General features: G+C 35.0%; 1 protein-coding gene and 1 pseudogene across 1 annotated transcript; one reads left to right on the plus strand and one right to left on the minus strand.

Annotated features, from left to right (window-relative positions):
• The first annotated feature begins 1,398 nt into the window (after window positions 1-1,398).
• Window positions 1,399-7,770, plus strand: LOC144376685 (small ribosomal subunit protein eS4, X isoform pseudogene; annotated as a pseudogene).
• Window positions 7,771-17,575: 9,805 nt separating this feature from the next.
• On the minus strand, window positions 17,576-23,056 carry LOC120889487 (tripartite motif-containing protein 64C). Its single transcript, XM_078044946.1, is given in 8 exon segments — window positions 17,576-17,938; window positions 17,940-18,055; window positions 19,118-19,199; window positions 19,955-19,964; window positions 20,078-20,100; window positions 20,829-21,059; window positions 21,758-21,853; window positions 22,628-23,056. Coding segments are annotated over 8 exon segments (1,350 nt in total).
• Between the last annotated feature and the right edge of the window lie 1,042 nt (window positions 23,057-24,098).

Raw genomic sequence — 24,098 nt, forward strand, 5'->3', positions numbered from 1 at the left:
AAGACTCAGCATACAGTTCTTATTCTTTAACTTAGCATTACCACTTATTTTTTTCCTTAAGGATATAGTCTCGAGTTTTGATTAAAAAGATATTACCTAGAGAAAAATAAGAATTATAAAATTATAAAATCAAATAAATAAAAACAACCTAATGCCCAGTACGGGAAGAATTTACTGAAAGATCTCTACCAATTTGAACATTTTATAACCATTGAAAATAATCATTCCCCAACACCAGACACACCAAAAGCAAAGCAAAAATGATTCTTATAAATATTATATATGTGAATATAATAACATATGGGTTAAAACCAAAAACATAAAAGTTATGTAGGTTAAATTTTTGACCAAACAGAAAAACTTCAGGGGAATAAAGCAATTAGTATAATAATTGTGTTATATTGACACTAGTATATAGGGAGAAGATTCTTTATCCTTTATATTTTTCTCCAAGTTTTTTATGTATAAAAAATAAGAGAAATGCCTTTTTAAGGGGATCCCAAACACCATGTATTCTACAATACTATTTTTCTATCTTTAAAACAAATGATGTTTCCTTCTCTCTCTGACAGACTTCCTCATCGCTTGAATTATGTTTTCTGATGGAACTCAGCTTGACTATCCTTGAGTATTTCTATTTGTGCCTGTCCTCTTTATATAATAATTAAGATACAGGGTGTGTCTTTCTTTGATTTTTAGGGATCCTGGAATACTTGCATGCTGCATATAAAAACAGTAAATGTCAAATAAGGAAATAAAGTGCATGTTGAGTTTCTAGACTGAAACTTTGAAATCTAAAAAGACACTTCTGGCCCTGCTTTTCTTACATCAATGTTTTTGCTCATCAGAGAACATGAGGTGTTGACTCTATTACCTTCAGATTTACATAATAGTCAACCTTAAAATATATAATTCTCTGATCCTCCCTGGAGAGGCTGGCATGCTCCAGGAGTGAAAAGACTGTTTACTTAGCTGTCTTGAGTATTAGCAACCCAGGGTTACTCCAAGTTGTATTCAGGTACTATACAAAGAACCTCTGAATACTTTTAGTGGTAGCTACAAGATGAGAAATCTAGACAGAGAAAGGGAGAGATAGAAATAGAGATAGAGATGGAGATGGAGATGGTGATGGAGACAAGAGAGAGAAATATAGTTGGGTAAGAGGAAAGGAGAGAAAGACAGAAAGAGAAATAAAAAGAAATGAGTATGTGTGTTTGTGTACTTACCTGTGTGGATCCATATGACCTCTTGCATTTACAGCAATGCTTTGTGAATTTGATTCAGAAACCTGTAACTTCATATTGAAATTATCTTTCACTCTAATCCCCTTTGTTTATATGGTCTGCTTATAGATAAATTCTATGCCTCCTTTATACTTTCAAAAATACTGAATTCATTATGATAAAAAAAATAAGTGTTGAAAATAACTTATATCTTAATTATGAGATCTTAGTTATTTCTATTTTTGTTTTGTTTACATAGTGCAGCCAATAGGACAACAATAGTGACCTCCTATTTCACTCAACAGCTTTCTATTTGCAAATTTTGGCAACTTGATAAGCTATTGATTCTTAGTTCTGCCATTTATAAAGTAGAGCTATTGCTGCGCTCAGTGATACACACATGTAATCCTAGCAACTCAGGAGGATGAGGCAGAAGGATCATCAGTTCAAGACTAGCCTCAGTAACTTAGTTGCCTCAGTCTGGCTGGGCACAAAATCACGAGCTACTCACAGCCTTGTAGATACAAACAGCAATTCTTTATTCCTGAACTCACACTGGCATTCTACACACGTTCTGGGCAAAATCCACGTACTCCACCAGGCTCTAATCAGCAGGATACACCCTATTTCTGACAGGGTACACCTTAAACCTAGAACCGCCCTAAACCCAAGGATCTGGATATTCCCTAAAACCTGATCCGCCCTACACCTGGATCTGCCCTGGTCCTTGAGCAAGATCACCTTACTCAAGCATACATGCAATGTCACTGCAAATGACCTGAGTCTAAAATAAGCCCATTTCCACAATGGAGAGTCCTTCCTCTAAGCAACATGGGGTAGGCTGACAAGAAAATTTCGATGCATCATTCCTATTTGCCAATGGCTCTCAGCATCTCCCCCCTTCTGATTAATTAAACAACAAGCAATGTGGCTTAAGGACCGTGCCTGGTAGGTTGTCTAATTCAACATACGGTTCTTACCCGTCATGGGAAAAACTGACCACTAGGTGTCAGCTTCCTGTGTTAGGTTGATACCACTGCAATTAGATCATACCCGTCACTGACTACCGTTCCAGCATACAGCCATACTTGTGGATAGGCCTATACACCAGTGTGGGGGGGTGAGGTTCTTGCCTCACCTCTGTTGGCCCCCAAATTTTAGACCATCACTAGCAGAAGGGAGGAGGATACAGAAATGCCAGGACACCAAGCCAGTTGACAGCTGTTTTGGAAAAATTGTACCACTGGTGACACCATCAGCAAAGATATGCCAGCACTACCACAATTCACTGCACCAAATGATAGTTCACAATGCATACAAGTGATATATAGTCCAGGCAAGTTCTGTAAGCAGTTCAAAGCAGAGGAGTCTATCAATATGTCCATTTCCTCCCAAAGTAAATTGAGTCCTTGATTGAGCAATACTTGTTGAGTTATATTCATTGATGCATCAGTTTATACAGTTTACTGTGATAGCTATCATAGAAGCTGTAGTTTGGTTTTATCTTAGTCTTCACTGCCACTGGGATGGAGATGGGAATTCTGGCAATGATCCTAAAGAGACATTATCCTGAACAGAATTATTAAATATAATGAAAAAGAAAGGTGAAAGTAAACAAACAGATCTGTTAACCGCCTTTAAAAACAATTAACAGCTGTTTACCTAATTTAAATCAAACCATTTAAATCACATGAATAAAAAAAATAATTTGGATCCATTTTTTTCATGAGTGCTCCTCATATATGATCTATGGACATACGCACATATAGACATACAACACAAAACACAAATGTGCACACAAACGTACAACACATAAGACAATAATAAAGGCCTTGTGGCTTTACCTAGGTGAAATCTCCATTGCAATGTTTAAAAACTCCACAGTCAAAAAATAAAACTGATCAGAAAAACATTAACCTAGGTTTGTATGAGTTCAAAAATAAAATAGAACTTTATGATGTGGGAAAAATGCAATAATAAAATATATATTGAATAAAGCACCCTGGTTAATCACTGTTGCAGATGTAAGAATAGCCAAGCTGGAGCTCTGGATATCAGCTGTTATGGATTTGAGTCAAATCATCTTCTTTTTCTGTAGAAATTGCTTTAGTTAATCTCTCTGGAATCCAAATTAGTTGCTGTTCTCTCTGTGGAAAAACACAAACAGAACCCCAACTCCAGACAATCACTGGGTCAGGACCTTTCCATTGTCCTGTTAGAACATCTTTCCAAAGTACCTTAGGCTTATGTACATTTTTTGAATACATATGTCTTTCCGAAGCACTAAGTCCTGATGAATCAAAATTTAGAAAGTTTAGAGTAAAAAGGGTTATTTTAAGTTTATCTTTGGGGGATATATACCCCTTTAAGATTCTTTTAATTTTAAGCCTTTCAAAAGCATTCTGCCTTAGTTTTTAGAATTATTTTAGTCCTTTTAATTTTTTTTGATGTGGTTTTAAACCAATTTCCTTCTAGTTTAATGTTTTCTAAATTGGCTCTTGTCTATAAATTTTAACACCCTCATCTGAGACTTCTAATTTCTGTACCACCAGAAATTAAAGTTGATGGGCTTTTTGAAAAAAAAAATTACTAATAATCTCCTTGTTCTTCTATTTTATTCAATATTTGACTTTAAACTTCTCTCTTCTACCTTTTTCTATCTTGAATGTCTGCATCTAATAGTTGTCTTAGCTTTTTGTATTTTTTTATCTAAAATACCTTTATTTGACATTTTTAACTTTATCTTGTTTTTATCTTTTAAGGTTTGTACATTTACCCTTAGTTGTTTTCTTTTTTTTTCCTCCTAGTTATCTTTTGTTTCCTATTATGTGGGTTTAAAATTCTTGTCTTCCTACATCTTTTTAATCTGTCTACATCTTCTTTATCTTTTTTCTTTTTAACTTTCTATACTTCTGTCTTTAACTTCAAATTTTTAATCTTCTTTATCTAAATATCTTTTATCTTATTATCTTCCAATTTTAATGGGTTGTTTTCTTTACTCCATCATGAAGGCATCTTAACCACCTTCAATTTAACCTTTTAAAGCCTTTTTCAACTTATTTAGACATTTTACAACTTTTTACTTTACCACACAAAGATTATCTCATCTCCCTCTTAATGGTTTAATAAGTACATTTTAATAGTTTGATGAGTAAATCAATCTTTTTTTATGGTACTATAATATTGTAATTGAAACCCAACTGAAACTTTTTATACTCTTTGTATATAAATTACACCTGATAGAATCTTAACACTTAGTAACCTTGTTTCAGCAAAGACACAGACCAAAGCAATATTAAACTTTTTTCTATTTACCAATTTATGAAAACACACATAATGTTTAAAGATATTACCTTATGGAACTTAATAAGTAAAGAGTACTTGATTTTATATTTAGTGGTTGATATTTTAACACTTTAGCTTTGTAAATTAATTAGATGTCTGTAAAAACCAAGATCTTAGATGAATGTAGTAAACAGAATTAGCCATCTCTTTTTTGTTGAGAAAAATCCTTCTACAGGATACCATGATGGTCCCATTGATATACTTAATCTCGTCTTTAAAAAGCCATGGGCTACATTTTTGTATTGTATCAACATATGCCTTAATTGTTCTTGGTCTTACTGGGGTGCCTCCTTCCTCTAACAATTTCTCTTCCTCGGAGGCGAACAACTCCGAACCTTGAGTCAACCATTTTCCCCAGTTTGCCTGAGAAAGTTCTAGGAACAGGCAACTTGAAATAAAAACAAAATAAATCAAAACAAGAACACATTGTTTTTTGAAATGGTCACCCATTCTTTTGCCTTCCCTCAGGGGCGAGCAATTTCACTTACCTCCAAGTTTCAGACGTTCCGCGTATGGACCACCAGCTAGCACATGACCTGGCTTAGCCCCTTCAATTAAAGTCTTCTTTCTAGATCTTGTAAACATCACAAATGGTTTTTAATAATTCTTCATGCCTTCAGCTAAGCATTAAGTCACATTTAGAATATGACTTTTTAAAAAATAGAAAAAAGTTGGTTGGCTGGTTTTAAATGGGAATTTAATGACCATAGCCCTGTAATAAGGCCAGGGGTTGTGTCATGTAGTAAAACTCAGTACTTATATTCTATGCACATTGAGACAAATAATTTAATTAAAGTTTCATCCTCTGTGAAACTAACAGCAACTTTGTAGAATTCACTTGTAAGAATTAGAAAAATTGGCCAAGTGTGGTGGCTCACATCTATAATCCCAGCAATTTGGAAGGCTGAGAAAGGAGAATCACAAGTTCAAGGCCAAACTGAGCAACTGAGTGAGGCTCTAAGCAACTAAGTGAGGCTCTGTCTTAAAATAAAAACTAATAGTAATAAAGTAAAATGAAAAAGAGCTGGAATGTGGCTTAGTGGTAAAAGCCCTTTTGATTCAATCCTCAGTATAAAAAAAGAAAGAAAAGAAAGAAAGATTTACAAAAAATTGTAGTAAATTCTTGAAGAACACTAAGCACAATCTATACCAGGTAATCAGCAGTTGTTTATCCTTGTTGATACTGGTGTTAGTCTGAACAACTTTGAGCTATCTATTTAAAGTAAAAGTAGTTAGTACATATTTCATAGACTAGTCTTTGGAGACTAGTGAACTTATAAGTTTGCTTGCCAAAGGGCTTACTCAAAGTATAAATGTAGGAATATGAGATCCAAGATTGTATGGTGCTCCTGTTTCTTTCTTGTATGCCATTTGTGCAACTATCAACAAAGTATTTTCTCTAGACAGGCATGTCATTTATGCTCCAAGCAGCCACAACAAGTATGCAGGGGAATCATTCCCAGGAATTTCTGATGCTTTGTTTGATATTGAAAGCAAAGTGGACCCTTCCAAGGCCTGGGAAGAAGTGAAGAGACAGATTTCTATTACAGCCTTCACCGTGCAGGCTGCAGCAGGGACTTGGAGAGAAGTAGCCTAAGAGATTTCTCTAGAAACCCCAGGTTGAATTGGTATGGTATATCAATTGATAAATTAAGAAATAAATGTGGGAGGTTTTTTTTTTGTGTGTGTGTGTGTTTACCTTGTTCTTTGTTTTTCTTCCTGTTGACAAATAAAGAAGAAAATAACTATTTTTATTGTATAATTATGTAATTCTGAAATTGAAAAGTTGGACTGAGTATTATAAGTAAAGATAAAAACTTAATATAATAACACTCTTATCCAACAGTATCAGGAAATCAAGTCAGGTGCAGCCATTTCAGATCTAATCACATTACTGCACACATGGAACTCCATCAGCCTGTTATGGAGCACATGGGAACAATGCATGAAGCTGCTCTGCCCTAAAGCCCGATCGTGCTTGTTGGGAGATTCTGATCTAATCATGTTTGTAGTTAATGTAGTCACTCTGGACCACAAAGGATAATTACTTTTGTGTTAATATTTTATTATATATATGAATATTGTACTATAAATCATGGGTAATATAATATATAACATATGTTAATATTGTATATATAATATATATAATCAAATGAACATTTATAAATCCAACAAGAAATATTAAGTAACATTTTCAATAGTTTTGTAACCCACGTTTTGCTGACCTGTTGTGCCTTTTGTGCCAGACATAATCACTTTTTAAAATTTTATGTTTAATTTTCTCAGTCTCTCTTTGTTTCCAACTCCATCTCTCCCTCCCTTTATCTCTCTCTCTCTTTTTCTTTAGTACTATTGGAGATTGAAACTAGGATTCAGGGGCACTCTACCTCACTGAGTTACATTCCTGGTTCTTTTTTATTCTTCATTGTTTGGACTAGGTCTCCCTAAGTTGCCAAGACTTGTGTTTCTAAGAAACATCTGAAGAGAGTAGCAGCTCCAAAGCTCTGAATGCAGGATTAACTGAGCATATGTTTGCTCCTCATTCATCCACTGGTCCACTAAAGTTGAGAGAATGTCTTTCTCTTATCACTATGGACTTCATATTTCCTATGGAACAGACTTAAGTATGCCCAGATGGGAGATGAAGCAAAGAAAGTCTGCATGACAGCTCATTAAGACTGATGGCAATGTCTGGACTGATGTGACTTACCCTGATAATTTTATGACATCATCAGTAGTGACAAGACTAGAGATGATTTCCATCTGATCTATCACACCAGGGATCACTTTGCTATTTATTGTAGTAACCTGAGGAACTCCAATATAAGTTGTGGAAAGTGAGAAAGATCATTGTAGGTGAAAAAAGAATCCCTTGTCTGGTTACCTACAATGCTCTCACCATTTGCACCCTTATCTCCTTATGGAAGAATATAGTGATCTTTATGGATCCTGGAGGTGCTAACCTGGGAAGTCCTGCTGTGATCATAGCAGAGAGGCATCCTGGCTCTTTTTATATGGTTCATTTTAGTGATACCACCTGGCTTGTCAACATATTTGTTAATAACAAAAGCAACAAACTATGCATTTTGCTACCCCAAGAAAAGGAATCCATCTGTCCATTCATGAAGAAAGAGACTGGTGGCCAAGTAAACTAGTAGTGAAATGGTTACTAGTGGCATGTTGGAGAATTCTCAATAAGTAAAGATAATACAGTATGATAAATTGCAAAGATAAAAAAAATAAGTATGTTGCTCAGAACAAGCCAAAACAATTCTGACCTCAAACCCAAAACAAATTTTTGACTTTTTTTGTGTGTGTGAGAGAGAGAGAGAGAGAAAAAGAAACTGTGTAAAATTAGCTAAAGGGCTAAAAACAACCATGGTTTTTAATGTAAGGTGGCTCCATCACTAAAGTCAAAATTATAGAAGGAAAACAGAAGGTTTCCCTATTCAGCCATTCTGATGAACACATGCAACATGCTAGGGTAGCTTCATTCAAAGAATTTTATGCTAATGTTCAGTCCTGCATAAGTATTAATATAAAAAATATAGACGGTTCTATATTATATATTAGAGCTGAACTTTGAAATAAAATGTCCAAGAAGCTTCTTGCACCTGAAGCTTCCTATTGAATAGACTGGCATCTGCCAATATTGTCTTTTCTCTACCAAGGATAACTATGCCAAGCTCTAGAACAGTGTCCCACTCAGAGCCAGAGCACCCTATCTTCTTAGTTAGATCAGGTCATATTCTTTGCCCTTGAGCCCTTTGATTCTCATTTTCCCCTCTGGAGAGGGTGTGAGTGAGCAGCCCACCCACAATGACAACAGTGCTTCATCTCAGCACAGATTCTCAGTATGGGAAGATTCAGATTCGTAATGTAAAAGGATGACTGCATTTCATAAATACCTCACTGCACTGTCTCCAGGGGTCTTAGTTGCCAGGATTAAGTAAGCACTGTGGCTCTAATTCTTTGTTTATAAATTAATTACATGATCTGTAACAAATTTTGGGTTAGCAAATTAATGGCTTTTTAAATCTTTTTGGAGACCATTGTTATTTTAATAATAGCTAAACATTAATTCAACCTTATTATATGGCTGGTAATGCATTAATCCTGTCTCATTTAATACTCATAACACATTTCTGATATACTAATTAACAGATAAAAAAACCAAACATGGTGAGAATAATTAATTTGCTTAACACCAGCCAATCATGGAGCTATTGTATAAGCCCATTTATAAAACCAAAAGGCACCACATTAAGTTACCTTTGAGCTTTACATTCCTGATGCCTATGGTTAGTATGTTATTTGTAACTGAGTAGTTGTGAATGCCATACTTGAAATATAATAACTCATTATTCTCATCACACTATGATTTATATTGCTTCATGAATCTTTTTTTAAGAGAGGGAGAGAGAGAGATAGATAGAGAGAGAGAGAGAGAGAGAGAGAGAGAGAGAGAGAGAGAGAGAGGAGAGAGAGAGAATTTTTTTAAATATTTATTTTTAAGTTTTCAGTGGACACAACATCTTTATTTTTTGTTTTATGTGGTACTGAGGATCAAACCCAGTGCTCTACACTTGCCAGGTGAGCGTGTTACAACTTAAGCCACATCCCCAGCCCATAATTCTTACTATTATGATCTTATATAATTTCTTATTGAGTTTTCATTTTTATTCTATATGGAAAATGTACATAATCCATTAATTTTGTTCAGGACTAATTGCCCTCTTAGGAAATGTCCTGAATTACATTGGATTTGCAGAAACTGACCTTTTGGTAGATGACTAATAAATTCAAAGTGCTAAGTATTTACCATTTTGTCCATTCACACTGAAAGTCAGTACCAGGCTATTATAAAAGAAAGTGCTAAACATATTCTACAATACATACAGGCTTTAAACTCACCATTTGCAAAAAGTAAGTAGAAAAAATTCATCTAAATGGTTCTGTGGGTTAAAGGATATTCTGTTTCTTGACCTTTGAAGTTCTGCAAGCATAACCTTGCCAAGATTGTCGAGGCGCTGTCTCCTTCCATTCAACACCGGCCTTCCAGAATCCTCCTTTGCTTATTGACTTAACCAGAGCATCCTCTGTAAGGCTAAAGCTACTGGCCTCAAGGGATTCTTAATTCCTATTCACCCAAAGGTAGAAAGTTCCTCTAATACATCTTAGCTTAATTACATATTTGAATGCCACTAGTTTTTGTTAGTGAGAGTCCATTTCTATTATTTACCACACCATCTAACAGGCCAATATTTTCACAAATTGAAGTCTATTACCAACATTCACCATGATATTTATGATATTGAGTATTTTTATTTTGTTTCCATTTAACCAAGAAATTTAAAACTGTACTAAGGGATTGGGGATATAGCTCAGTTGGTAGAGTACTTGCCTAGCATGTAAAAGGTCCTTGGTTCAATTTCAATCTCCACAAAAAATAAAATAAAATAAAATTGTACTAAGGACACAATTTTGTAAATTAGAGAAACATGTGGAATCAATTGGGAACACAGGTAATGAAATATACTTTATGGATCTTTAAAACCCTTAGTTTGTAGATGCAGCTTGAAAGAAACACTATTTCAAAGGTGTTGTTTGACAAAACATACTCATGTATAAATTAAAAGCTTTGACAAGAAAGTGGGAGAAACAATGCTTTCCTCTCATAAATGGGGATGGATCACCCTTAATCACTTTTAGGACAATTTACTTCATTTTTTTCACTTTTTAAAGGGAAATTTGTTACCTGCTTCTTTTTTTTTTATACCTTGTCTTTGTGAGAATTGAAAAAATATGAAGGGGCACTGTATCAGTAGAATTTAACCAAGAAAAATGAAAGCATGAAGTGCATTTAAAGCAGAGGCAGTTTAATGGTAAGTATTGGTTACACTGGTGAAGGAAGAGCTGAAAGAAAAACACAAGCCAGAAAGTGGCATCACTGGGGATCTGCTACCATCCTAGATGAGAGGGAGAGTGTGACATTACCTACCCTCTGGGCCAGGGTGGTGGACACAGGCATGGAGGAGATGGTGCCCTGCACAGGAAAAGGAGAAGCCCTTTGGCCAGCCCAATCCTGCAGGTACTTTATAACTGCTAAACCTGAAACATCAAATAAAAAAGAAAAAAGAAGGAGGAAATATGAAAAAAGGAGAAGCAGGGTAGGGAATGGGCATGGAGATGGGGAGTAGGGAACATTACTGGATGTGTTATTACAGAAAAGCTAATCCATGTCATACAAACTAAACCAACATTTTACTAATCATTTCAGAAAATGCTAATCTATCTATCTATCAAAAAATCCAAAATCTGTCTCTTAAGAAAGATTAATTAAATTGTCAAATGTATAGGACTCATATAAAAAAGGGATGGGGAATTCTAATTAAGAATTTAGGACCAAGAATTAAAAAATCAAATGCACAAGCCCTCAGAAATTAATTTAAGTAAGAGGATTTTTTCAAAACTTGTATGCTGATATAGTTCACAATTTAGATGAAATGAACAAATTTCTTAAAATGTACTAGGCAAGAGCTGAGAAAAAATAGATGATATTAGTGTTATGATCTTTATTAAAGAAAATTGAACCATTATTTTAAAACAAACAAAAAACTTCATAAAAATTCAATGATATATATCAGTGAATCCATCTAAACATTTAGAAAGAAATACAAACTTAGACAAAGTGTTCCAGAGAATGGAATAGGGAAGTAATAATTCCCAATTTATAAATTTTATATTTTGGTCTGACAAAGGCTTTACAAAAATATAAACTATGATACAGACTCTGATGTAACATAGATGCAGCATTTGTAAGCAAGTTACCAGCTCATCAAATTTAGTTACAGATTAAGGCCAAAGATGCCATGTTCAAATGGAATTTTTTCCAGAAACAATAACTTAACATTGGAGAGTAGAATGAATATAAATCACTACAAAAACAGGAATAAACAACTGATATGATTCATTGTCGGCTCATAATTTTAAAAAAACTGTCATTCAATGAATCAAAAAGAATAGTGAGCTTTAATAATCTAACAAAGAATGCCTATAAAATCTAACTGCCAAGTATCATATTTAATGGAGAATTTGAAAGCTTGTATATGGAGTGTAGGTGACAGGAGGATATTGCTATCACCAACCAGGTTCACCACTGTTCTGGGTGTCTCTGTCATAGCAACTAGAGAAGTAAAGAGTCATAAAAAATAAATCATGCATGGACCAGCAAAAATTAAATCTACCATAATTTATAATGTATTATATTACACAGAGCTACCATAATTTGTAAAATTATGATGCTTGTGTCATTTTATTATATCACATGCTTGTGTGGTTACAAAACTTCCCCAAATCCATAAACTATTATTTAGGGAAACTAGAAAGAACTTTAATCAAGTCTATTCCTACAAATAACAAAAGTAGGAAATAAAATTCCAAATATATTTAAATATTACTAAAATATGAAATATCTAGAAATAAATCTAAGGAAATATGTACAAATGAATGAACATAAAAAATAAACAGGGTCTCACTGAATTGCTGATGCTGCCTTTGAACTAAAGATCCTCTTGCAGCAGCCTACCAATCTTCTGGGATTACAGGTGTGAGCCACCACAACTGGCAGTTTGAGAGAATTTTTTAAAAATTTGTTTTAATTAGTTACACCTGACAGTACAATGATCTTGAGAGAATTTTTTAAAAATAAAAGCCAACAGAGGGATATCCCATATCTGTGGAGTAGAAGACACAATGTGGTAATTTTCCTTAAATAGACCATTCAAATAAAGGCTCAAATAGAGTTTTTGTTCACTTATTTGCATGTGTTTGGATATTGAGAAGTTGATTCTAAAATCTGTATGTGTGGCTGAGTCTCCTAAAAGAGGCTTTATAATCAAGAGTAAGGTACTGATCAGAGCCCATAAGAATTAGTACTGCATTCATTTAGCCTTATCACCCCAATTTTTTCTATACCCAAAAAGCACAAACAAAACTGCTCTCACATTGTGGGGAACAATATTTGTAGAAGAGAACCAAATTCTAGTAGGATTTTGGCATAAAAATCTGTCTTAACAATCTTTGTCAGTTTTTTGCTCTTTCAAACCATGAGCCTGAGCTCCTTGAGAGCATGGTGATCTGATAGTCTGCAGTGGATTTACCTTGTCATGAATTACAATTTCATTGCTCACACATTGCCTACCACATGAAACTGTTTTTAGGAACAAAGGGTGTTAAGCCCCTTTTCATTTCTCAGAGAAAACAGAAAACCTTAGTACACCTACTAAGTTTCCCCCCAAGTCCAGGGTCATTCACTTCATCCACTTCCCTGTCACACCTTCTCCAAATTGGGTTTCTTGAGTATCTCTAAAGCAGTTGCAGTTTAAAACTTTTTGAGTTAGAAGAACCTACAACAAAGGCATATTGGGAGGTACAATGTGGTAGACTATGTTCCAAAGAAGCTGAGCTATAACATACTTTCCATTCTGAAAAGCCTATTACTGCACATTTGTATTGTTTCCATTAAGCATATTAATAATAACAGGTTGATTATTGACCTTAGTGTCTAGTTTTCCAAAAATCTTTTAGTCAAAAGTTTCATTCAGTAGCTGAAATGCAGATGACCAGGTGAGTCTGAGTGGGGCTATTTTTCCTAAACAAGTGTTTAGAGATAATTTTTGTTATCTGGGTAACACTCTTGACAATTTAAAACTTCTTGCTTTCTGGTTAAAGAAAAATGCTAACTGTATCTCACCAACTACAATGAGTTGAACCTGAGATTCATCACTCGTCATCAGCAACAAACTTATATTGCTCCACTGAAGATTTTAATATGAAACCAATTGACGAGAGTCTGACAACAGCTAGACACATGTGAAATCCACATTGGAGGTATTTGTTCATTCTCATGTCCTATCTTCTCATAATGTCCCCCGCCTTTCCCAGTCCCTGGTGCAGGAGTTGAATAAACCCAAAACAGATTGAAGGTTGCCAGCAGAAGGCAGAGTATTAGTGGAATGTAAATATTAATGCATTGGGCATTTTCTGGGGAAGTGATGAAATGTTTTTCTAGAATTAGATAGTTACAATGGATGTACAACTCTGGATATGCTAAAAATCATGAGCAAAACACATTAGAAAAATGCTCTTCATGAATTTATATGAATTTATCTCACTAACATTATTTTTAAAGCTATTCCTGATATTCTAGTAAATGCTTCACAATAAACAAGTTTATGAAAATGAATTTCAGTAAGCAAATTAATACATTCAATGTGGTAGATTATTTTTGTAGCCATGGAATAACTGTTTCTTAAAGTTACACGTGCCCACAGATCTCATACACACTCTTGTTGTATGACTTGAGTGGGTCTCAGGACTTCAGTTTCCTGACATGGGAGCTCACCAATTAGTACTCATGACACTTGACTTCATAGGGAACCAAGGCAAGGACAGGCTCAGAGGAGAGGTAAAGAAGGAAGGAAGGGAAGTAAACATCATACAAGCTCACAGTTCCATTGTCATAATCTAGAAACACCCTAACCCTACCCAGAGGCCTTTGCATATATTGAATTAGGGGTGGGGGATTGGTAGAGAGACTGTAATGCCTGTTCCTCTTCAAAGAAAATATGAGAAATGCCCATTAAAATCAATACTTTAATCAATATTGATTGTTCTGGAATATTTAAAATCGCCCAGAATTCAGTTGGAAGAGCTCAGCACTTCTACCTCCCAATAGTGCTTACCTGAGGTGAAGGCCTGGGTCCTCCTTGCAGCATAACTCTCTATTCTCTGGGTATCTCCAGGTACACTATGCTGGTCATCCCCAAATGTCACACCTCTGACATCCTTAATACAGATTTGTAGTGTCAGCCACTTCCTATTTCACTGTACTATTAACTGCAGAAAGACAAAACTCCAATTAGCAAATGGTACTATGTAACCTTGTTGTGAGAGACAGAGGATCTATGTTCAATTATTATTTTATTTGTTTCTCATCCTCACTAACAAGAGCAGAGTTCAGCCTCACCCAAGTGTGAAGCAGGTTTATTATGACCTCTGCAGGACTCACAGCTCCTTCCCATCAAGGAAAGAGAGAAAAAAAGGGAGAAAGAGAGAGAGGGAGAGAGAAAGAAAAGAAGGAGGGAAGGAAGGAAGGAAGGAAGGAAGGAAGGAAGGAAGGAAGGAAGGAAGGAAGGAAGGAAGGAAGGAAGGAAGGAAGGAAAGAAGGAAGGAAGGAAAGTAGGTCAATTCATATGGCTGTGTGGAGCAGCAATTTATTTTTGTTTACCTCTAGAAAATTTGTTTCATAAAATATGAAATCCTTACTTTTGAAGAAAGCTGTAATTCTGTTTTTTTCTTTAATATTGTTAAAAATATTCATCACTTTGCTATGATGCAGGTATTCATTATGATATCAGCTGTGACTGTTACATTTCCAAACATCAAAAATTACATGACACACAATATATGCACATATTAGCAGTTTCTGAAAAGAATGTTCTTGCTTCGCCTTATCTGCTGAGACCCTGGTTCTAACTTTACCTGGGTTTCAGTCTTCTGCTGTGTATAGACCTGTTTTCTAGTATGGGATTAACACAATTTTGACATGTTCACAGATCACTTAACTTTCATCTGTTTAGAAATCTATCTGGTAGGATTGGAATTATTCCACTTGTGACAATTTTATTTTTTGTTTGTTTGTTTTTGCCTAACAATCATTTTTGTCAAAACTTTCTGATTTATGAATAATATATTTTTTGTAGAATTCATGATAAATGAAACTAGAATATAGGACAAATTAAAAACCACTATTCCATATTCAAAATTCCAAAATTAAACTAAATAAACACAAACGTTTGATTGGTACTCTGAGAAGTAAGCATTGTATCATTTCATATTCACATAAGCTAAAAATTCTGGGGTTTTTTTGTTTGTTTTTTTGTTTTTGTTTTTATACTGTGACTGTGTTCAGATATAACTAAAGTATGGTCTGAATTTTGCATTTGAAATCTGTATATAAAAAGGTCAATCTTGGTAATTGTAATGTGATTATGCAAGGAAGGATGGTACAAACATTCTAGAAAATCATATATAAATTTTATGTCAAAAATTTTAAAATTGAAAATGGGTATTCCTCATTTCAGAAGACACTGAAGATAGAAATTGAGGCCTGACTGCCAGACAACTGTTTCTTATGTCTGAAGCTATTCAACATGTCCAGGATTCCAGTGGTGTTCCCTGGTGTGAGCTTTTGGTTCTTTTGCTGAGCCATTTGCATCTGCAACAACTTAGTCCTGTAAAAGTGACAAAATTTTTCCATTCCCAAATGGAATTTATTTAATCTCTTTGCTCATGTGTTTTCAACCCATTGTGCATTCAGTAGCATATTATTAATCTCCAGGTTTTGGAGTAAATTTTATTTTTTATTTTAGCATTGATTTATAATTTCATTACATTATGATCTAATAGAAGGCAAGGTATTTTCTCCACTTTTTTATATTTGCTAAGAGTTGCTTTGTAGCATAATATATGGACTATTTTAGAGAAGGACCCATGTTCTACTAAGAAGAAAGTGTTCTCACTTGTTGAACGATGAAATATACTACATATGTCAGTTAAGTCTAAGTTATTGATTAGTATATTATTGAGTTCTATAGTTTCTTTGTTCAGCTTTTATCTGGAAGATCTCTCTAGTGATGAAAGAGGTGTGTTAAAGTCACCCCAAATTATTGTTGTGGTCTATTTGACTCTAGAACTTGAGAAGATTTTATTTGATGAACATAGATGCTCCATTGTTTGCAGCACATATATTTATAATTGTCAAGTTTGTTAGTGTATGGTTCCTTTGAGAAGTATGTAGTGTTCTTCTTTATTTCTTTTGATTAACTTTAGCTTCAAGTATACTTTATTTGATATGACAGTGGAAACCCCTGCTTGGTGCTGCAGTTCATGTGAGTGATATGCTTTTTCCCAACCCTTCACCTTCAGTCTGTGGATGTCTTTTCCTGTGAGATGAGACTCTTGGAGACAGCATGTTGTTGAGTCTTTTTTTATATGTAATCTGCTACCCTATGTCTTTTTAATTTTTAAAAATTTTTAAATATTTATTTATTTATTTATTTAATTTATTTTTTTATTGGTTGCTCAAAACATTACAATGATCTTGACAAATAGTCTACGTCTTTTTAGTGATGAGTTTAGGCCATTAACATTCAGTTACTATTGAGACATGATTTGTATTTCTAGCTATTTTTTTTATTTTTGGTATTTAACAGACTTGGTTTCTTTTCTGACTAGATTTTCCTTTAGTGTGATCCCACCCTCTACTGATTTTCACCATTGTTTTTCATTTGCTCTTCGTGGAATATTTTGTTCAGGATGTTCTCTATTATATTCTTTCTAATTGTAAATTCTTTTAACTTTTGCTTATCATGGAAGGGTTTTATTTCATCATCAAATCTAAAGCTTAATTTTGCTGGTGTGGGAAGTCTGGGCTAGGCCTGGGCTCCCATGGTAGATGGCGTATTGAATTATTTGAAGCAACTGAAAACTAACCTCAATTCACATTGTGGTGGTTTTACAACACTTTATTAAAATAAAATTTAATAAACAAATTAATAAGTTCAATGTGGTTATCAGAATTTATGACCATAAAATGTTTATACTTCCTTAAGTTAAAACAAGCCGACAGATATCATGTGTAGAATGGTAACATGACATGAGGTAGTCCCAAGAACACAGTTTCTTCAGATATGGACATTCACCAATTAATTCTTATTTTCTTTTAAAATTTTCATTTTTTTCTTTTTTCAGTATTATGGAATAAACCCAGAGACTCACACATACTAGACAAAGGCTCTACTACAGGGCTACACACCTCCCTCCCTGCTTTTAACTCTCTTTAAATGACCAGTCTTCCCTCAAAACTTGTGTCCCTCCTGTCTCAACTTCCTGTGTAGCTAGTATTATAGACATGTGACACCATGCCCAGGAAAACCTAAATTTTATGGAGAATCAAGGAAAAGAAAAGGATTCAGAGGTGAGGTCAAGAAGGGAAGAGAGAAACTGTATATGAGGGAACATCGGTGAACATCATAGAAGCTCATAATTTCATTGTCATAATCTAGAAATACCCCAACCCGACCCTCAGGTCTTTGTACATACTGAATTAAGGGTGGGGAGTTGGTAAAGATCCTACAGTGGTTGTTCTTCTTTAAGGAAAATAGGAGAAATGCTTTCTCAGAATCAAAAGTGTCACTTGTCATAAAATCTTTACAGACGCCGAGAATCCAGTTGGAGGTGTTCCCCACATCCACCTCTCAGTAGTGTCTACCAGAGGTAAATCCCTCAGCACTCCATATAACGTTAACTCTCAACTGTCTGGGGATCTTTAGTTCCACCATCATCTCCAAATATATTGTTTCTATCTTCATGAGAAAGGCTCATATAGCAATTGGACCATCCTTGAATAGTTCCATTGTTCACTGCACAAAAACAAAACAAAACAAAACAAAAATCATATCAGTAAAGAGCATTTTCATGTCTTGGACAAAAACTGTCTACCTAATCAATCTCTTTATTTGCCCCTCTTCTAAGGAACAGTAGGGAGCAGACAGAGTTCAAATTCATGTATGGAGAAAGTTTCCTATGCCCTCTTTAGCACTGAAAAATCTTTAAATTATAATGCTAAATAAAAGAAAACAGAAGGTACTCCTTATTGAGTGAAGGGGTAATGTAATATCAGCTTTTGTATGGGTTGTTTGAGGTCACACACAAAAAAAGTCTTTTTTCTTTTTTTTTTCTATTTTTTTTTAGTAGAAATCTCTTCTTGAATGGTTTTTGTTACCATTAATAAATAGACACTACTTTGCTATGATTGTGCCTGTTTCATTATCAAACACCAAATAATTTGACAGAAAGCAACATCTGCACACTTGACAGAAAAGAACCTTGGACTTACCTGATCTGTTGAGACCATGAATCCAATCTAACTTGGGTTCCAGCCTTCTGATATCTAGACCTCCTCTCTAGTGATGCACAAACATGGCTGGGTCATGTTTACAGATCACTTACCTTGCAGTTCTTTTGAAATCCATCTGATGGTATTAAATTGTTCTATTTATGGGAAATTTAGTCTTTTTTTGTTCAATAAAACTTGTATTTTATAAATAGTAATTATTATTTGCCCATTGAATATCATAAATGTACTTGGAATACAGAATAGATTAAAAGCAACCAATATCACATTTAAATCTTCAAAATTAGAATAAACTGAAAAAACACAAAATATTGATGGCTTCTCTGAGAGGTAAATATTGTATTGCTTAATAACTCTCCAAACACCAATAATGTTCCTTTTCTTGTACTGTCTGTATTAGAACTAGAATATGTGTCTGAGTTAACAAGTGTGGTCTTGGTCATTGTATTATGACTATACAAGAAAAAAAGATATAAACTTTTCACATCAGAATATTAAAAATGAGAAGCCTTTTATCTGAGGAACCTACTAAAAAATTTGAACCTGGGTGCCAAAGGCTCACACTTACCTCGGAAGTTGTTCAGCATATCCAAGATTCCAGTGATGTGTAATGAAGTGAGCTTTGGGTTCACTGGCTTGGGGTTCTCCATCTACAGCAACTTGATTATGGAAAAAATGATACCAGTTACACTTTTAAAACAAAGGTCAAACAAAAAATAATTACAAATATACCACTTTTAATCCAAGATGTTGTTAAAATTACCCATGTTGGTGAATTAGGTGTACATTTTATTCAACTCTCTTGGAATTGTATGATACTTTTTTCTAAATTTAATATACTAAAATTCAGTCTCCTTATTCATCTCAAACATTATCCAACTTAAAAACCACTGAATTTCATTCCTGAATCAACCTTGGAAAATGCAAAGATCTTGTATATCTTGGAGAAAGCAGACTGTTCAACTTTTGGGACTTTGGTCCACAGAGGTCAACAATGATATAGTCATTGGTTTCTAAAGGGGAAGGTTCCTTGAACCAGTGACTTTGATCAACTCTGCCCATGGAAGGTATCTACTACAGCCTGGTAGCACTGATCTTGAGGGTTCTCAGGCAGCCCTTCCCCTCTGAACATGTGCTGTGTGCCATGATGAAATGGGATCTGGTCATTGTTACTGATGGTAATGAAGTCCCCACCCTTTCCCATTCTATCTTGTTTACCTTCTACCTCACTAGAATTGAATCCTTTCTTGGATTTGCTATGAAAATCTCCTTAGTAAGGTTTATATGGACTGGGCTGGAGAGGATAGAAGGAATGGGTGAAACAAATCCCAGAACACCAAATCATTCTTAGGTATGGCTGAATTCAGCCACATAAGGACATTTTTGAAACCAAGGTACTTATTACCTCAGAGCCTCTTTACAAAAATAATATCCACAGACAAAGATGTTAATATCTGAAAACATAAAATTTCTCTTCTTCAAGAAAAAAAACTTTCTCATAAACTAGAGATTATTACATAACACTCACCTTTCAAATATGTCCCCTAAGTCCTAAAAGGAAAAAAAGATAGAGATAGTATTAATAATGTGTCCTTCTGTATCCTCTCTGGTACTATGGTCCTTTGGTGTGTGTGTGTGTGTGTGTGTGTGTGTGTGTGTGTGTGTGTGTGACATTTTTTTTCTCATTTTCCTCTGAAAAGTCACCTGAGTTTATGGTAATACCAAAGCCCACATTAAACATGGAAGACAGACTTGGTGAAGGATGGAGCTTAGAAAGGGTCTGTGCAGTGATTCAACAGGACCTAGGTTCCTGTGTCACTCATCTCACAGTCTTAGTCCCAGGAAAGATCTGACCCCCTCTGACAGTTACAATTAACAGTGAGCTATTTGAATAATAGTGCACTGAAATTGATCAACAACGTCTGTACATGCTTATTAGAGGGGAAAAGCCTCATCTGCTTTTGTGCAGAACAGAGGGTGATGATGGAGTTGGGAAACATAAACTGAATATTTCCTCAACAAAATTAACTTTTTTCTGATTACTGAGTTTTTGGATAATTTCTCTGTGTTTATAGTCATCTTAATGACACAAGATTTCATCTCATTTACCTTCTACAAGACTTACAATCTCTCAAGATTACCAGAATATAGGGAAACAAGTGATTGGACAATGATGGGTGTAAAGGAGCTCCTATCACTCAGCTGAACACAGTGGGCTCTGCAGGCAACATTGCCCAGACAAGAATTCCTCTCTCTAAGGATGGACCCTCCCTGGTCACCTGGAGCAACTCCATGTCAGGCTTATGGCACATGTCAGTCAGCTCCCTGTACATTTCCTTCAGCCTTTCCCTGTGTTGGGCCATTCTGATTTCACTGTCTCTGAGTTGTTGAAAAATCTCCTGTGCTTCTCTTTCTAGTGTCTTCAGTTGAAATCGCTCCTCCTCCAGGAGAAACTTATGCATCATGTGATATTGAACTTGGATCATGTTCTTCCTTAAGGCTACATAGTCCTGTAGAGATATTCATTTAAAAAGATTACATTCAAAAACATTTTTAAAGCTTCAAATATTATTGTCTTAGCATCAAGCAAATATTTCAAATACTTTTTGTCTCATGCTCACACAGTGTCTTAAATATTTACTAATCCTGTCTACCATTTTTTCTCTGTTTCTTGCCTCTCTCCTGTTTAAGAAAAATGTCTGAGGGGGTCCCAGGCTATCTCCCTATGATGTCTTTTCAGAGTTCTTAATGCATTGTTTCCTCTTTTATCTGAATCTTCCTCCTTTTCTTTTGTTCCTTTGTCTGATTCTTCTAAATATTTTTCAATATTTATATACACACTGTATGAAACGTTAAATAAAAAGAACCTCCACATTGCCCATAGTTAAAAATCTATATCTCTCCTCTCCTTCCAACTAACTAGTGCAATACTGTCTTATCTTCAGTGTCTGAGAAGATTTCTCCAAACCTCCAAAGTTTGACAAAGAATACCAGTCATGCCTCATTCACTCCCATATACTTGTATTCTTCACATTACCTTGTGTTGGCCAGTGTATTCATACTATTACCAGAAATCACTGCTTTTTTTTTTTGAGATGAAAACACTATTCTTCAATATCAACTCCAATTTATCTGACAGCAACATTTTAATTACCATAACGAATTAGCAACATTTTAATTAGAATAATGAAAACATTTTCAAACTTACCACAAAAGACTGACATTTGTTAATTTCTTCATTTAGATTATCTTGCATATCCTGAGTCATTTGCCATAAAGGATCCATTTTCTTTAGCAGTTTTTCCTGAAACATAACCATAGGCTTGAGTAATAGGGAAGATAGTTTTGTAGGTTTTATATTTTGTGTAATGGAATAAAATAGTGCTTGGTAATACAGTAATAGTTAGTTTAAATGAATCAGATTTTTAAAAATTAGTCTAAATTGATTTTACTATTTTAGATATTTGAAGCAAAAGAAAAAAGATTTTGAAAAGAATCTATAGATAATAGATAATACAATCAATTTTCTGAGAAAGTAGTTTTTACATAACCTCACTATGTAAGGGTCCATCCTTCAGTAAAAGAAGCTCATGTTCCTAGTACTAGCCATCTGCTGTACTGCTGCCCCAATTCCACATATTTGGACATATATTTACTTCTTTATTTATTTTTCAGTACTGAGGATTGAAGCCAGTGTTTCCCACAAAATAGGCAAAAATTTACCTCTGAGCTATATCTCAAATCTTTAAACAAATGAAAGAAGAACTGTGTCTTACTAGGTTGCCCAGTTTGGCCTCAAATTTGGGATCTTCCTGACTCAGTTTGCTGAATAGCTAGGGTTATTGGCATAGCCACCCTGCTCTGTCATTTAGACAATGTTTCTAGTGGAAATGTCCTTCGTGAGCAGGAAATGAACATTATGATTATAGCGTCCAATTGATCAACATTTAAACAGCATGTTTACCTGTTATGATTTACACTGAAACATCACCACCTCTACCATCTGCATTCTCAACTGCCTGATTATCATGGTTCCTAATTTCTCTCTTTGATCTGGACCCTACAGGTTCTAAGTTACTTCAGGCCCATCACTCACCCTGTACTCTTCTGCCACCCATGCCACTGGGCTGTAGCTGTGAACCACATGTTCCGGTGAGTCAGAGCAGGGTGAACAGAGCAGGCTCTTGTCCACCTCACAGAAGAGCCACTTTTTCTCCCCATGTGTCCTGCAGAGCTGCTCCCCAGACCTGCTGTCAGAGGGAGGTGTGGCCTGTCTGGCAAGAGAAGCCAGCTTTTTGAGCATGATGTTGGTCCTGAAGTCTGAATTCTCTACTATTTCTTTGCACTCAGGGCAGCACATTGACATTTGGGCTTCCTCCCAGCAGAGAAAGAGGCAGGGTCGGCAAGAGGTATGTCCACAGTCTATGGTGACAGGTTCTAAGAAGTACTTCATGCAAATGGAGCATGTGAGTTCACTCTGGAAGTCTTGCAAGACATGGGAATCCATGTTTCTGAAACCAAAAATATAGAGGATAGAGTAAAAGGAAAGTGGGAGAGGAGAGAGTGATATTCTTGTGGCTTGATGATGGTATAAAAACAATAAAAAGACTTTGGTCAGTACTAATTGTTCACTTGAGTCATGCCTAATCTTTTATTAACTTTTTGTAAGACAAACCTGGCTGAGTTTCCTCTATGACACAAATGACAAAATGAGATGAACATGATCTTTATTTTTAAAAAAGCAACTTTTTTATTCATTTGGGCAAGTGTAATATTGGGACAAAGAAGATTTAGGATGATTCTAGACTTACTTGCATTAGCTGATTTTTCCAGATGCCCATCTAAGATCTTTCTCTCTCTCTCTCACTCTCTCTCTCTCACTCTCTCTCTCTCTCTGTTTTTTTTGTCTCTCTGACTCAATGATGGTAACAAACATAGAGACAGTAAGTCTTTATGCCAAATGTCTATGATCTCTGCCTCTCTACACATAGATGGACTTTTCTAAAAGACAATTAAAATTAACCATAATTCACTTGAAGATGGCTTGACTTAATCACTGTTGGGTTCAACTTCCATCTTCTGAAACTACAAACAGTTGAATTTATGCTTCTACACTTAACTGAATAATATATTTTAAAAAATAAAATGTAGTGGGGTTTATCAATGCATGCCTCTTGTCCCAGCTATTTGGAGGCTGAGGGAAGAGGATTGAAAATGTCAGGGCAACCACAGGAATTTATTGAGATCCTGACTCAGAAAAAAAAAAATTTAAAAACGGGTTGAGGATGTAACTCAGTTGTAGAGCCATCCTGTGTTCAATCCTTATTACTAATAAATAAATAAATTAAGTTTTTAAATTGAAAATTAGAATGTAATACTGGGGATGTAATCAGTAGTAGAGCACTTGCCCAGGACTTGTAAGATCCAGAGTTTTAGCCCCAGGACTGAAGTGGAAATAAAAAAAAATAAAAAATAAATTTTTATTACTTCTTATTAAAGAAAATAATATTTACCAGAATCAGTTCTTACCATCAGAGTGCCTTTATATA

The sequence above is a fragment of the Ictidomys tridecemlineatus genome, chromosome 4 (genome assembly GCF_052094955.1).
Source record: "Ictidomys tridecemlineatus isolate mIctTri1 chromosome 4, mIctTri1.hap1, whole genome shotgun sequence".
NCBI classification, from domain to species: domain Eukaryota; kingdom Metazoa; phylum Chordata; class Mammalia; order Rodentia; family Sciuridae; genus Ictidomys; species Ictidomys tridecemlineatus.